Source organism: Pan paniscus, chromosome 9, assembly GCF_029289425.2.
Source record: "Pan paniscus chromosome 9, NHGRI_mPanPan1-v2.0_pri, whole genome shotgun sequence".
NCBI classification, from domain to species: Eukaryota; Metazoa; Chordata; class Mammalia; order Primates; family Hominidae; genus Pan; species Pan paniscus.
Window position 1 is genome coordinate 5945770 of NC_073258.2, and position 14937 is coordinate 5960706.

Here is a 14937-nt window from a genome sequence, read left to right on the forward strand (position 1 = left end):
CACATCTGCAAGTACTTCCCCCACTAAAGTCTTGAACCCTTCAAACTCATCCATGGGGGCTGGATTCAATGCCTTCCATACTCCTGTTATTTAATGTTGATATTTTGACCTCCTTCCATGAATCACAAATGTTTTCTGTGTTTTTTAGTTGGGGTCTCACTCTCTCACTCAGGCTGGAGCACAGTGGCACGATCTTGGCTCACTGCAACCTCTGCCTCGCAGGCTCAAGTGATCCTCCCTCCAACCTCAGCCTCCCGAATAGCTGGGACCACAGGTGTGTGCCACCAGGCCCGACTAATTTTTTTGTACTTTTGGTACAGATGGGGTTTCACCATGTTGCCCAACCTAATCTCGAACTACTGAGCTCAAGAGATCCACTCATCTTGGCCCCCCAAAGTGCTGGGATTACAGGTGCAAGCCACCATGCCCGGACCCAAATGTTCTTTTTTTTTTTTCTTTTCTTTAAGACAGGATCTCCCTCTGTCACCCAGGCTGGAGTGCAGTGGTGTGATCATGGCTCACTGCAACCTCAACCTCCTGGGCTCAAGCAGTACTCCTGCCTCAGCCTCCTGAGTAACTGAAATTACAGGAACATAACACCATGCCTGGCCAATCACAAATGTTCCTCTCCCACCATCCGCCCCAGACAGGGTCTCACGGTGTTGCCCAGGAAGGATGCACTGGCATGGTCATGGCTCACTACAGCCTCAACCTCCCTAGGCTCAGGTGATCTGCCAATCTCAGCCTCCCAAATAGCTGGGAATATAGGCACGCACCACCATGCTCAGCTAATTTTTGTATTTTTTGTAGAGATTGGGTTTCACCATGTTGCCCAGGCTGGTCTCGAACTCCTGGGGCTCAAGCAATCTGCCGCTTTGGCCTCCCAAAGTGCTGGGATTACAGGTACGAGCCACCGTGCCTGGCCTACAAATACATCTACAATGGTGAATCCTTTCCAGAAGGTTTTCATTTACTTTCCCAGATCCATCAGAGGAATCGCTATCTATATGGCAGCTATAGTCTTATGAAATGTATTTCTTAAATAATAAGGCTTGAAAGCTGAATTACTCCTTTGCCCATGGGTTGCAGAGTAGATGTGTTAGCAGGCATAAAAACATTAACCTCCTTGTACATCTTCATCAGAACTCTTGGCTGACTAGGTGCATCATCAATGAGCAGTAATATTTTGAAAGAAATTTTTTTTTTTTCTGAGCAGGTTTCAACAGTGGGCTTAAAGTATTCAGTAAACTGAGCTATAAACAGATATGCTGTCATCCAGGCTTTGTTTTTCCGTTTATAGAGCACAGGCAGAGTAGATTCAGCATAATTCTTAAGGGCCCTAGGATTTTTAGAATGGTAAATGAGCTTCTACTTACCATCACCAGCTGAATTAGCCCTAAAGGGAGAGTTAACTTGTCCTTTGCAGCTTTGAAGCCAGGCATTGACTTCTCTTCTCTAGCTACGAAAGTCCTTGGTGGCATCTTCTTTCAATAGAAGGCAGTTTCATCTACACTGAAAATCTGTTGTTTAGTGTAACCATCTTCATCAATGATCTTAGCTAGATCTTCTGGGTAACTTGCTGTACCTTCTCCATCAGCACTTCCTGCTTCACCTTGCACTTTAATGGGATGGAAAGACAGCTTCTTTCCTTAAACTTCATGAAGCAACTTCTGCTAGCTTCAAACGTTTCTTCTGTAGCTTCCTCACCTCTCTCAGCCTTCACAGAACTGAAGGGAGGTTAGGCTTTTGCTTAAGGGAATGTTGTCGCTGGTTTCATCTATCCAGACCACAAAAACTTTCTCCGCATCAGCCAGAAAGCTGTTTCACTTTCATATCATTTATATGTTCACTGGAGTAGCACTTTAAATTTCCTTCAAGAACTTTCCTTTAACACAACTTGGCTGTTTGGCAAAGAGGCTTATCTTTTGTCCTATCTTGGCTTTCAACATGCTTCTCTCTGTACACCTAATCACTTCAAGCTTTTGTTTAAAGTTAGAGTTGTGCTACTCTTCCTTTCACTTGAACATATTTAGAGGCCATTGTAGGGTTATTAACTGGCCTAATTTCGTGATTATTGGGTCTTAGGAAATAGGAAGGCCCAAAGAGAGGGAAAGAGATGGGGATGACCAGCTGATGGAGCAGCCAGAATATGCACATTTATCAACTGACCATCTTATATGGATGCAGTTGGTGGCACCCCAAAACAAAACAGCAACATCAAAGATTGCTAATCACAGATCACCATAACAGATATAGTAATGAAAAAGTCTGAAATAATGTGAGAACCACCAAAATGTGAAACAGAGACAGACATGAAGTAAACATGTTGGAAAAATGGTGCTAATATACTTGCTCTGTGCAGTTTTCCAAACCTTTAATTTGTAAAAAATGTAGTAACTGCAAAGTACAACAAAATGAGGTATGCCTGTATTCTGAAATTTTCCAATGGAAAATGTGAAGAATTTCTAGTTTCAGGCCTTAAGGAGATTATTTCTGGTGTTGCTGGAGAAAATTCCCATCAGTAAACAAATTAAAATAATAATAATATTAGCACACATCAAGAATATTTCTGGGAAATGATAACAATATTGCTATCTACCCCTGCTCCTCTAGCGCCTCATCCTGGCTAAGCCTCTTCTGCAGAGAGCTTTTGCAAAGTATGATTTGATTCAAGATGGCCATGTCCTACGTTGAGTCTTATTTCCAGTCTGACCCCATCATGGAGGTTCAGAGGTTGGAGGAATTTGGGGTGATTCCAGGAGATGTGGAACCCAGCACTCACCAGAAGCTAAGTGTCGGATGATGAGCTTGTGGCAGCGGTTCCAGTGCTCAGCCTTAAATAAGCAAAGGGCCTCTAAGTGCTTGTCAGATTCCACGTGTGCTCGCACAGCTTTGGCCTCGTGGATCCATTTGGCAGGTACACGGAGCTTCTGGGTAAGGAAAGTCTCTTTAGCCCAAGATTCAGGGGTCTCCAACAGCTGGCAGTGCCGGGTAAGCAGCTCTCGAACAGCCTTCTCACGTATGCTACAGGGAGAGATAAGCTAGAATAAATCCCATCCTCATTCATGGAGAAGGCTGCCCCAGGCAGCTTAGAGTGGCCCTTGGGGCAGTCTCTTAAACTGCGGGTCTTTTTTTTTTTGATGGAGTTTCACTCTTGTTGCCCAGGCTGGAGTGCAATGGTGTCATCTTGGCTCACGGCAAATTCCACCTCCCAGGTTCAAGTGATTCTCCTGCCTCAGCCTCACAAGTAGCTGGGATTACAGGCATGTGCCACCACACCCCGCTAATTTTGTAATTTTAGTAGAGGCAGGGTTTCTCCATGTTGGTTGGGCTGGTCTGGAACTCCCAACCTCAGGTGATCCACCTGCCTCAGCTTCCCAAAGTGCTAGGATTACAGGCGTGAGCCACCACACCTGGCCTAAACTATGGGTCTTGATCACTTTAAGCTTCACTAAAAAAATCAAAGGTGATCTCACACCGGTATTAATTTTTAAAAATGACAGCACTGGCCAGGCACAGTGCCTCACGCCTGTAATCCCAGCACTTTGGGAGGTCAAGGTGGGTGGATTACATGAGGTCAGGAGTTCAAGACCAGCCTGGCCGACATGGTGAAACCCCGTCTCTGCAAAAAAAAAAAAAATTAGCTGGGTGTGGTGGCAGGTGTCTGTAATCCCAGCTACTCAAGAAGCTGAGGCAGGAGAATTGCTTGAACCCGGGAGGCAGAGGTTGCAGTGAGCCGAGATCGCGCCATTGCACTCCAGCCTGGGCAACAAGAGCGAAACTCCATCTCAAAAACAAAACAAACAAAAAAAAACACATAGCATTAATTTTTAAAAATAAAATAAAGTATTTTCATGTTCAAAAAGTTGGGGCTTGGCTGGGCGCAGTGGCTCACGCCTGTAATCCCAGCACTTTGGCAGGCCGAGGCGGACAGATCACGAGGTCAAGTCATTTACTTTCACATCAAAACTATTCTCATTATGGACTCTTTTCTGAATTCCTAAGCTTTTCAATGACTTCCACTGTCATCACAACCGCCTCCTTTTTAATATTCTTTTTCAGGAAACAAGATCTGCTTCTCCATAGTCAACTCCGAAACATTAGCCATCCTATCAAGCCAGTCTTTTACCATGTGAAATCCTTTATGACTGTGTTTAAATAAACTTAAAAAAATAGCCTGGGGTCATTTCATTCCCTGTTACAGGGGAAGAAGAAAGAGAAACTGCTTAAAGAAAGAGAAATTGCTTAAGTCTTAATAAGACTATGCTAGATGCTTTATACTTTTACTCTTTTTAATTTCACAATCACCTTTAAATAGAAACTAATGTTATGCTTTCACAGGCCAAAAAAAAAAAAAAAAAAAAAAAAAGGCTTAGGTTTAGAGAGTTAAGATAGTATCTTTATCCAAAGTCAAAAGTAAGCTTTCCCCTAGGCCAAAGTGAGCACGTGGTAGATCTAGAATTTAGACCCTGTTTCCTTCCATACCACGCAACACAACAGTGCAGCATAATGATAAGGGCACAGACTCTGGACGCAAGTTGGAAACCTCACTCTGCCATTTACTAGCTGTGTGACCCTGGACAAAAGTTAAGCTCTGTGTCTTGGGTTACTGACCTGTAAAACAGAGATAATAACAGTGTCTATCTCACAGGTCATAATGAACATAAAACAGTTAATATATATGGTATACAATATAAACATGTGTAAAAGCACTTCAAGTACTACATAAATGTTCATTTTGTGTAATTACTGAAATACCATACTGCTATCATTAACAAAAATCTCCAGCCTTATCTTGTTCAAACCGCAGTGAAAAGGCATTTCTCCAGTTCTCTTTAAGGACAGAGAATCAAGACACATATACCTAAGCACAAGGCTGTGTTAATAAATACAGTACTATCAAGCTTAAGGAATGGGTCGGTGACAAGGGATGACCAGAGAAAAAGCAAGCCAGTGGACACAGAAAAAGCAAGGACCTTTTTGCTAACCCATTACTTCCCTGCCGTGGAGTCACTGAGGCAGCTCAGACAGCACTATTTCTGTGTAATTCCTAAACATGCCACATTCACCTGAATCTGGGATTCAGAAAAGAGCCCACTATGAGGAGAATAGTTCTGATCTGAAATTAAATGACTAGTTTTTTGGCCCAGGCATAATGCTATTGTCCCATCTGGGCATATCCTCTCATTTCCACTTCATTATTTCCTATTCCAATTTTACAGGTTCTTCGACTCTTACCTCTATGAAGAATTTCTCTGATCAATGCAGTTCACAGAGATCTTTTTTTCTCAGACTGCTGAGAGACTTTGTGATAAATATTATAATTTGGCACTTAATCAAAGGAAGTCTCAGTTTTAACTGGTTTACATGAATACAGAAACAGTCTAGGCTAAGGGTTTAACTATCTTGAGGTTTATCACAACGCTGGATCTAACACACATTCTACACAATTACTTGCTAAACTGAACCCTGAAAGACTGTGATTCCTTTGGAATTGCCCTGTAGTGCTAGATGCCAGTGGGTTTCAACGGCTTCTCACTCACCATGTGTTGTCAATGTGCAGGAGGACAAAGATGGCCCACTCCCAGAGCCCCTCACTTTCAAGCTGGCCAGCGTAACTGGCCTGTAGCACACCTTCACACTGCGCTGAGAGATGGGTGTAGTTAAGAGCCCTCAGCACTTCCCACAAGTGCCAGCTTAGGCGGTAGTCCAAAGGATCTGCTGTTATGCTTCGAGGCTCCAGCAGCTGGTTGAGATCATAATGTCTGCAAAGAACGTGTTGAGAGTCAACATACACAGCCAGGAGACGGCCTGGACTGATATGTCAACTGTTCTGCTTATGTCTAAGACAATAAAAGAACCTGCGAGTGAAAGCATTATAGGCCTTCTCTCCCTCTGAGCCTATGTTTTATCAATCTATCTCTGGGTTCAGCCAGACTTTAGATCCTACAAAGAAACAAGGCACCTTCTCTTCTAAGGTTGTGTGATCTAACAGGTTTGCTGGTAATGGTTTGGCGTATGTATTTTACCATTCTGATACAGGGAGTCTTCACAGTTCTCACCCTTCCATTCCTTCATTATAATGTCATTACTTTTTTCTTTTTTTTTGAGACAGAGTCTCGCTCTGTTGCCCATTTCTGGTATTTTGAAGTATCCTTTTCTTTCTTTCTCTGACATATTTAAAACTGCACGTATCTAGAGTACACAATTTTAATGAGCTTTAACATATGTAGACACCTGTAAAACCACCATCACGATCAAGAAAATAAATAGAGCAAGGCGCGGTGGCTCACGCCTGTAATCCCAACACATTGGAAGGCTGAGGTGGGCGGATCACTTGAGGTCAGGAGAGTTTGAGACCAGCCTGGCCAAGATGGTGAAACTCTTGTCTCTACTAAAAATACAAAAATTAGCCAGGTGTGGTAGTGCATGCCTGTATTCCTGGCTACTCAGGAGGCTGAGGCACAAGAACTGCTGGAACCCAGGAGGCGGAGGTTGTGGTGAGGTGAGATCATACCATTGCACTCTGACAGGGTGAGACTCCAACTCAAAATAATAATAATAATGATGACTCAATTGTAACCTCAACCTCCTGGGCTCATGCGATCCTCTCACTTCAGCCTCCTAAGTAGCTGGGACTACAGATGCATGCCACCATGCCCACCCAATTTAAGAAATTTATTTTCGTAGAGATGGGGTCTCATTATATTGCCCAGGTTGGTCTTGAGCTCCTGGGTTCAAGTGATCGTCCCACTTCAGCGTCACAAACTGCTGGGATTATAGGCATGACGCACCATACCTGGCCTGTTTTCTTATTACTGAATTTTCAGAGTTCTTGATGTATTCCTGGATACAAGTTCTCTATCAGATCTACGAATTGCAAGTATTTTCTCCCAATCTATGGTTTACCTTTTCATTCTCTTAATAGTCTTTCTATGAGCAGTAGTTTTGAAATTTTGTTGAAGTCCAATTTACCAATTTTTTTCTCTTATGAATTGTGTTATTTAGTGTCCACCTAAGAAATCTTCTGCCTAACCTACAGTTGCAAAAATTTTCTGCTTTGTTTTCTTCTAGAAGGTTTATAGTTAAGTTGAAATTTAGGTTTGTAATCCATTATGAGCTGGATAAACAATAGACACAACTAATGAGGCCAGAAGGTGGTTCTTTGAAAAGGTCAATATGATTGCTAAACTCTAGGTACACCAACCAAGAAAAAAAGAGGACGCAATTATTGAACACAAATGACCAGTATCAAAAAGAAAGAGATGTTGTTAAAGATCCGACAGATATTTAAAATGGTTAACAAGGAAATGTTATTAATAACTTGATGCTAATAAATTTTGTGACTTTAGGCCGGGTGCGGTGGCTCACGCCTGTAATCCCAGCACTTTGGGAAGCCAAGGCGGGTGGATCACGAGGTCAGGAGATCGAGACTATCTTGGCTAACAAAACAAGGCTGGGTGCAGTGGCTCATGCCTGTAATAGACATTTTAGCAAAGATGTACAGATGGTAAATAAGCACATGACAAAGTGCTCAACATCATTAGACATTAGGGAAATGCAAATGAAACAATGAGAATTTCCAGTATGGGAAGATGAAAAAGTTCTGGAGAGGGTGGTGATGATTGTATAGCAATGTGAATGGACTTAATGCCACTGAACAGTATGCTTAAAATGGTTAAAACAGTAAATTTGGCCGGGCGCGGTGGCTCACGCCTGTAATCCCAGCACTCTGGGAGGCTGAGGTGAGCGGATCATGAGGTCAGGAGATCCAGACCATCCTGGCTAACATGGTGAAACCATGGTGAAACCCCGTCTCTACTAAAAATTAGCCGGGCGTGGTGGTGGGTGCCTGTAGTCCCAGCTACTCGGGAGGCTGAGGCAGGAGAATGGTGTGAACCCAGGAGGCAGAGCTTGCAGCGAGCCGAGTTCGCGCCACTGCACTCCAGCCTGGGCGACAGAGCAAGACTCCATCTCAAAAAATAATAATAATAATAAAATAAATAAATAAAAACCAGTAAATTTTAGTTACATTTTACTACAATAAAAAGCTACATTCTATATAATTAATATAGTTAAATACTGGCCAGGCACAGTGGCTCACACCTATAATCCCAGCACTTTGGGAGGCCGAAGCAGGAGGATTACTTGAGGTCAGGAGTTCGAGACCAGCCTGGCCAACATGGCAAAACCCCATTTCTACTAAAAATACAAAAATTAGCTGGGCTTTGTGGCGCATGCCTGTAACCCCAGCTACTCAGGAGGCTGAGGCAGGAGAATCCCTTGAACCTGGAAGGCAGAGGTTGCAGTGAGGCAAGATCACGCCACTGCACTCTAGACTGGGCGACAGAGAGAGACTCTGTCTCGAAAATATATATATGTATTTAAATATACATATATATTTATATATATATTTAAATATACATATATATTTATATATATATTTAAATATACATATATATTTATATATATATTTATAAGAAATCACTTTGAAGATTTGAAATGAGATGAGCTATTTGTGTGACTAGAGAAAAAAAAAACAAAAACTATAAGTATTTCTAAGGTAATGTAAGAAGACATCTCTGCTGCGTGCAGTGGCTGACACCTGTAATCCCAGTACTTTAGGAGGCCAGCGCAAGTGGATCACTTGAGCTCAGGAGCTTGAGAACAGCCTGGGCAATGTGGCAAAATCTTGTCTACAAAAAATACAAGAATTAGCTGAGTATGGTGGTGCACTCCTGCAGCGCTCAGCTACTCAGGAGGCTGAGGTGAAAGGATCGCCTGAACCCGGGTGGTTGAGACTGCAATGAGCCAAGATCATTCCACTGCACACCTGCCTGGGTGACAGAGCAAAACCCTGTCTAAAAACAAAACAAGGCTAGGTGCAGTGGCTCGCGCCTGTAATCCCAGCACTTTGGGAGGCTGAGGTGGGCAGATCACGAGGTCAGGAGATCGAGACCATCTTGGCTAACACGGTGAAACCCTGTCTCTACTAAAAATACAAAAAAGTTAGCTGGGCGTAGTGGTGGGTGCCTCTAGTCCCAGCTACTTGGGAGGCTGAGGCAGGAGAATGGCGTGAACCTGGAAGGCGGAGCTTGCAGTGAGCCGAGATTGCACCACTGCACTCCAGCCTGGGCAACTGAGCGAGAGAGTCTGTCTCAAAAAAAAACCAAAAAACAAAACACCAACACTGAGATAGTTCTAATTACATGGTTAGAAATAATAGCATGTGTTAATATATTATTGTTGGACACATAAACCACTCTGCATTTCTTTCTTTTTTGGAGACAGGGTCTCTCTCACTCCTATTGCCCAGGCTGGAGTACAGTGATGCAATCATGTCTCACTGCAGGCTCGACTTCCCAGGCTCAGGTGATCCTCCACCCTCAGCCTCCTGAGTAGCTGGGACTACACACTACCACACATGGCTAATTTTTTTTTACTTTTAGTAGAAACAGGGTTTTGCCATATTGCCCAGGCTGGCCTCGAACTCCTGGGCTCAAGTGATCTGCTGGCCTTGGCCTTCCAAAGTGTTGGGATTACAGGTGTGAGCCACCATGGCTGGCCTACATTTTTTTTTTTTTTTTTGAGACAAAGAGTCTTGTTTCATCACCCAGGCTGGACTGCAGTGGCACAATCTTGGCTCACTGCAACCTCCAACTCCCAGGTTCAAGTGATTCTCCTGCCTCAGTTTCCTAGGTAACTGAGATTACAGGTGCCTACCACAACACCCGGCTAATTTTCGTATTTTTAGTAGAGATGGGGTTTCACCATGTTGGCCAGGCTGGTCTCAAACTCCCTGACATCAAGTGATCCACCCACCTCAGCCTCCCAAAGTGCTGGGATTACAGGTGTGAGCCACCGCGCCCGGCTGTCTGCATTTTTTTTTTTTTATTTTTGAGAAAGAGTCTTGCTGTGTCGCCCAGGCTGGAGTGCAGTGGCATGATCTCTGCTCACTGCAAGCTCTGCCTCCCGGGTTCACGCCATTCCCCTGCCTCAGCCTCCTGAGTCGCTGGGACTACGGGCGCCCGCCACCACGTCCAGATAATTTTTTTGTATTTTTAGTAGAGACAGGGTTTCACTGTGTTAGCCAGGATGGTCTCGATCTCCTGACCTCGTGATCCGCACACCTTGGCCTCCAAAAGTGCTGGGATTACAGGCGTGAGCCACCACACCCGGCCGCCTGCATTTTTTAATAAACATGTACACACAGATTCACATATACACACACAAACCAAGATACTACATGCCCAATAAAATGGTAAAATTTAAACAACTAATAATATCAAATTTTAAAGAGGATTTGGAGCAACTAGAGATATTACACATTATTGGTGGGAATATAAAAATGATATAATCACTTCTGGATACGTTCATAGCAGATTTATCAATAATGGCCAAAAATAAGAAAACCTAACTGTCCATCAACAAATGAATAGATACATAAATCATGTACCCCCGCTAAAAAAAACCCAAAACTAACTTTTGATACATATAAACATGAAAAAAAATCTCACAATTATTATGCAGAATCAAAAAAGCTAGGCACAAGGAACATACAGTATGATCTCCACATAAAATTCTAGACCAGCAAAACTAACTTATAGTAACAAAAAACTAGTCAATAGGTATCTGACTGATTGCAAAGGGGCACACAGGCGTTTTTCAATGGTAGTGGAAATATCAGCTTAGCTGTAATGGTAGTTACAATGCGATAGTTACTATAAAACTTATCACACTGCATACTTTATTATATGTAAACTATACTCATTAAAGTTGATTAAAATAATTTTTAGACTTCTAATTCTAGTTCTAATGCTCTTTCCATTCAACTACTTTAAGTTATATTTGGTAGTTTATATGGACTTACAGCAATCTGGGGACATATAAAAGGGAAAGGACGCAGCAAAGGACTCCCCTGGGGCTCATGGAGCACTCAAGTGACAATAAAGCCTGGCTCTCATTTACCTGTCACTGTAGAGTTTTAGAAGGTGAAAGCAGACATCTCGAAGTGGTGTCTGTGAGTTTTGCTCCTCCGCTATCACACAGTCAGAACCCTCCAGATACGAAGGAAGTGGGGAGCAGGCATATCTGTCACTGTCAGAGGTATTCTGAAGGAATAATTTGATAAAACAATACATTAGCTCCTAATCAGTTTTACTAGATGCCATTATGTTTCTTTTTTTTTTGAGAGGCAGTCTCATTCTGTCACCCAGGCTGGAGTGCAGTGGGACAATCTCGGCTCACTGCAACCTCCGCTTCCCAGGTTCAAACAATTCTCCTGCCTCAGCCTCCCAAGTAGCTGGGATTACAGCTGCACACCACCACACCCGGCTAATTTTTGTATTTTTAGTAGTGACAGTATTTTGCCATGTTGGCCAGGCTGGTCTTGAACTCCTGACATCAGGTGATACGCCTGCCTTGGCCTCCCAAAGTGCTGGGATTAGAGGTGTGAATGACCGTACCCGGCCTAGATGCCATATGTTTCAAATTCTTAAGACACCTGTATTAAGAATGAATAGACAGCCATGTGCAGTGGCTTGAGCCTATAATCCCAGCACTTTGAAAGTGGGAGGACTGCTTGAGCCAAGTAGTTCAAGACCTGCCAGGGCAACAAAGCAAGACCCCATCTCTACAAATAAAAAAATAAAATTATATATTTTGTAGTTCATGAGCATGATGATTGGGTGTTCATGCATGCGTGTAAGATGTGCCACCCTCGAACCTTGTGAAGATACTGGCATATTACCCGTCTGACATAAAAAGATAAGAAAAAAAAAATTTTTTTTTAAATTAGCCAGGCATGGTGGTATGCACCTGTGGTCCCAGCTACTCAGGAGGCTGGGGCCCAGGAGGTCAAGGCTGCAGTGAGCTATAATTGCCCCACTGCATGCCACTCAAGTTTTGGGTGACAGACTGAGACCTGATCTCGATTGAAAAAAAAAAAAAAAAACCTGGGCACGGTGGCTCATGCCTGTAATCCTAGCACTTAGGGAGGCCGAGGCAGGCAGATCATGAGGTCAGGAGATCGAGACCATCCTGGCTAACATGGTGAAACCACGTCTCTACTAAAAATACAAAAAATTAGCCAGGCGTAGTGTCACATGCCTGTAGTCCCAGCTACCCGGGAGACAGAGGTTGCAGTGAGCCGAGATCGCGCTACTGCACTCCAGCCTGGGCTATACAGCGAGACTCCATCTCAAAAAAAAAAAAAGTAAACAGACAACCCAAAGGATCTATCAGGGATTTTAAACATTTTTTGGTCAATGATGTATTTCATCTGTCTTCAATGGACTGGTAAAGATTTCAGGTAGCTATCACTAACCCCCCATACTTATCTTGCCACAATTCTTAATATACTCAAGTTTCAAGTGTTCTCTTACTCCTGACAAATAATTCTGAGAGAACAATATGAAAGACAAGTATAAAATATGAACAGTAAGATAATTCAAGAACTGATGGCATAAAAGTAACAATACATTAACCTCAAAACTGACAAGGAATATAAAATATTATATTTAGAGGCAAATTTCAGAACTAAGTTTGAAGATAAACCAAATCTGAGGTCAGGCTGTATAACAGGGAATTCCCAAAGAAGTAAGACAGCATTAGAAATGAAGAAGAACCCTCTGATTTAGAGGCAGGAAAACAGCAGTGAGAAAGTCAACTGTGGAATCTCATGATATTAAATAAAATAAAAACAGACACTTGGGGAAGTAGCCTTGTCCAGAGGAAGGAGTAAAGGATAGTTTCCCATCAGATTTCCTGGCTCCACTTCAATTTGACAATACTTTAACACCCAGCAAGATTTTTGCTTGGCTCTATTGGCCACATATACCTGAAATGCTTCTTCATACATGCTGAGCGCCCTAGAAATGGAGGCTGTTGGTGGAAGCAAATACCAAAGATGGATAGCCAGGGAGCGTTTCCAATCCAACTGGGAGCACACGTTTATTTGCTTCTTTTCTGAGAGCTGCCACACCTGTGCGAAACAAAATCATCACCATGGCTATATTCTACCTTGTTATTACCTGTGTGTGCAATAACACTGAAGTGAATATTCACTTATTCAAGGAACATTTTAAATGATTCAGATATAAAATATACAAATATAATAAAATCTCACAGCTAGTGAGAGGGAATATTATTTACTTATTTTTATTGACCAACTGATTGATCGATTGATACAGAGTTGCACTGTGTGGCCCAGGCTGGTCTTGAATTCCTGGTGTCAAGCAATCCTCCCTCCTCAGCCTCCCAAAGCATTGTGATTACAGGAATCAGACACTGTGCCTGGTCCCAGGATTTAATCAATCAATCAGTACTCAAATGAGTTGAGAGCCATTGAGAGCAGAAAGATCTTCTCACTGTCTATGGTTGTCAATGTATAAAGCTTTAAAATGAGCATAAGTTCTGACCAGCTACATTTTTATTTCTGAAAATACTTTAAGATAATAATATAAGAGGTAGGCAGTGATAAGAGAAATGGCTTAAAATAATTATAACCCAACAGCCATAAAATGGAACATAAGTGGCTATAAAAACGAATAATGCCAGCCAGGCACTGTGGCTCACACCTGTAATCCCAGCACTTTGGCAGGCCGAGGTGGTCGGATTACCTGAGGTCAGGAGTTCCAGACCAGCCTGGCCAACATGGTGAAACCCCGTTTCTATTAAAAATACAAAAAAAAAAAAAAAAAAAAAAGGCCGGGTGCAGTGGATCATGCCTGTAATACCAGCACTTTGGGAGGCCGAGGTGGGTGGATCACCTGAGGTCGGGAGTTTGGGACTGGCCTGGCCAACATGGGGAAACCCGTCTCTACTAAAAATACAAAAATTAGCCAGGCGTGGTGGCAGGCACCTGTAATCCCAGCTACTTGGGAGGCTGAGGCAGGAGAATCGCCTGATCCTGGGACACAGAGGTTGCAGTGAGCCAAGATTGTGCCACTCACTCCAGCCTGGACAATAAGAGCGAAACTCCATCTCAAAAAACAACAACAACAACAAAAAAAACGCTTCATGACATGAAAAAATATTCACATACAGTAGGTTAAAAAAAAAAAAGCTGCAGGGGGCCGGGCGTGGTGGCTCACGCTTGTAATCCCAGCACTTCAGGAGGCTGAGGCGGGCGGATCATGAGGTCAGGAGACCGAGACCATCCTGGCTAACATGGTGAAACCCTGTCTCTACTTAAAATACAAAAAATTAGCCCAGCGTGGTGGCAGGTGCCTGTAGTCTCAGCTACTCAGGAGGCTGAGGCAGAAGAATGACGTGAACTTGGGAGGCGGAGCTTGCACTAAGCCCAGATCGTGCCACTGCACTCCAACCTGGGCAACAGAGCGAGACTCTGTCTCAAGAAAAAAAAAAAAATGCTGCAGGGCTGATGCAGTGGCTCATGCCTGTAATCTCAACACTTTGGGAGACCTATAGGTGACAGGATCCCTTTAGGCCAGGAGTTCAAGACAAGCCTAGGCAACATACTGAGACCCTATTGCTATAAATTCTTTTTTAAATGAACAAAATATAAATTAAAAAAATCACAGAACTCCTATGTCTAATTTATTTCATTTGTATATACAAACATGCAAATAGGAACAACATATATGTGGATGTAGACTTAAAAACTAGCTGTGTATGGTAGCGTGTGCCTGTAGTCCCAGCTACTTGGGAGGCTCAGGTGAGAGGATCACTTGAACTTAGGAGATGGAGGATGCAGTGAGCCAAGATCACCCCACTGTACTCCTGCCTAGGCAACAGAGCCAGACCCTGTCTCAAAAAAATTAATTAACTAAACTAGAATATTTCTGTGAAGATAAAATTATTTATATTGTTTACCACTATATGATATGGGATATGATACATTTTAACATTTTAATTTCTATACAACTAGATTTTTAAAAGTGTGCATGCCTGCCTTTATAATTTGAAAATTGTCCA

At 42.9% G+C, this 14937-nt stretch overlaps 1 protein-coding gene and 1 non-coding gene across 13 annotated transcripts in view; one reads left to right on the plus strand and one right to left on the minus strand.

Moving 5' to 3' along the window:
* The window catches only part of NUP98 (nucleoporin 98 and 96 precursor), a 122893-nt gene that overhangs the window by 5356 nt on the left and 102600 nt on the right, over nucleotides 1–14937 (minus strand). For all 12 annotated transcript variants that reach the window (XM_008961891.5, XM_055094009.2, XM_034932006.3 and 9 more), the window contains 4 exons: nucleotides 12839–12982; nucleotides 10969–11111; nucleotides 5544–5765; nucleotides 2783–3024 (listed from right to left, as the gene is read on the minus strand). In XM_008961891.5, coding sequence (XP_008960139.4) covers nucleotides 2783–3024; nucleotides 5544–5765; nucleotides 10969–11111; nucleotides 12839–12982 — 751 coding nt within the window. The remainder of the gene's footprint in view (nucleotides 1–2782; nucleotides 3025–5543; nucleotides 5766–10968; nucleotides 11112–12838; nucleotides 12983–14937) is intronic.
* Nucleotides 11657–11759, plus strand: LOC112441313 (small nucleolar RNA U13). The gene has a single exon (XR_003029247.1). It is a non-coding gene; the product is annotated as a small nucleolar RNA U13 (small nucleolar RNA).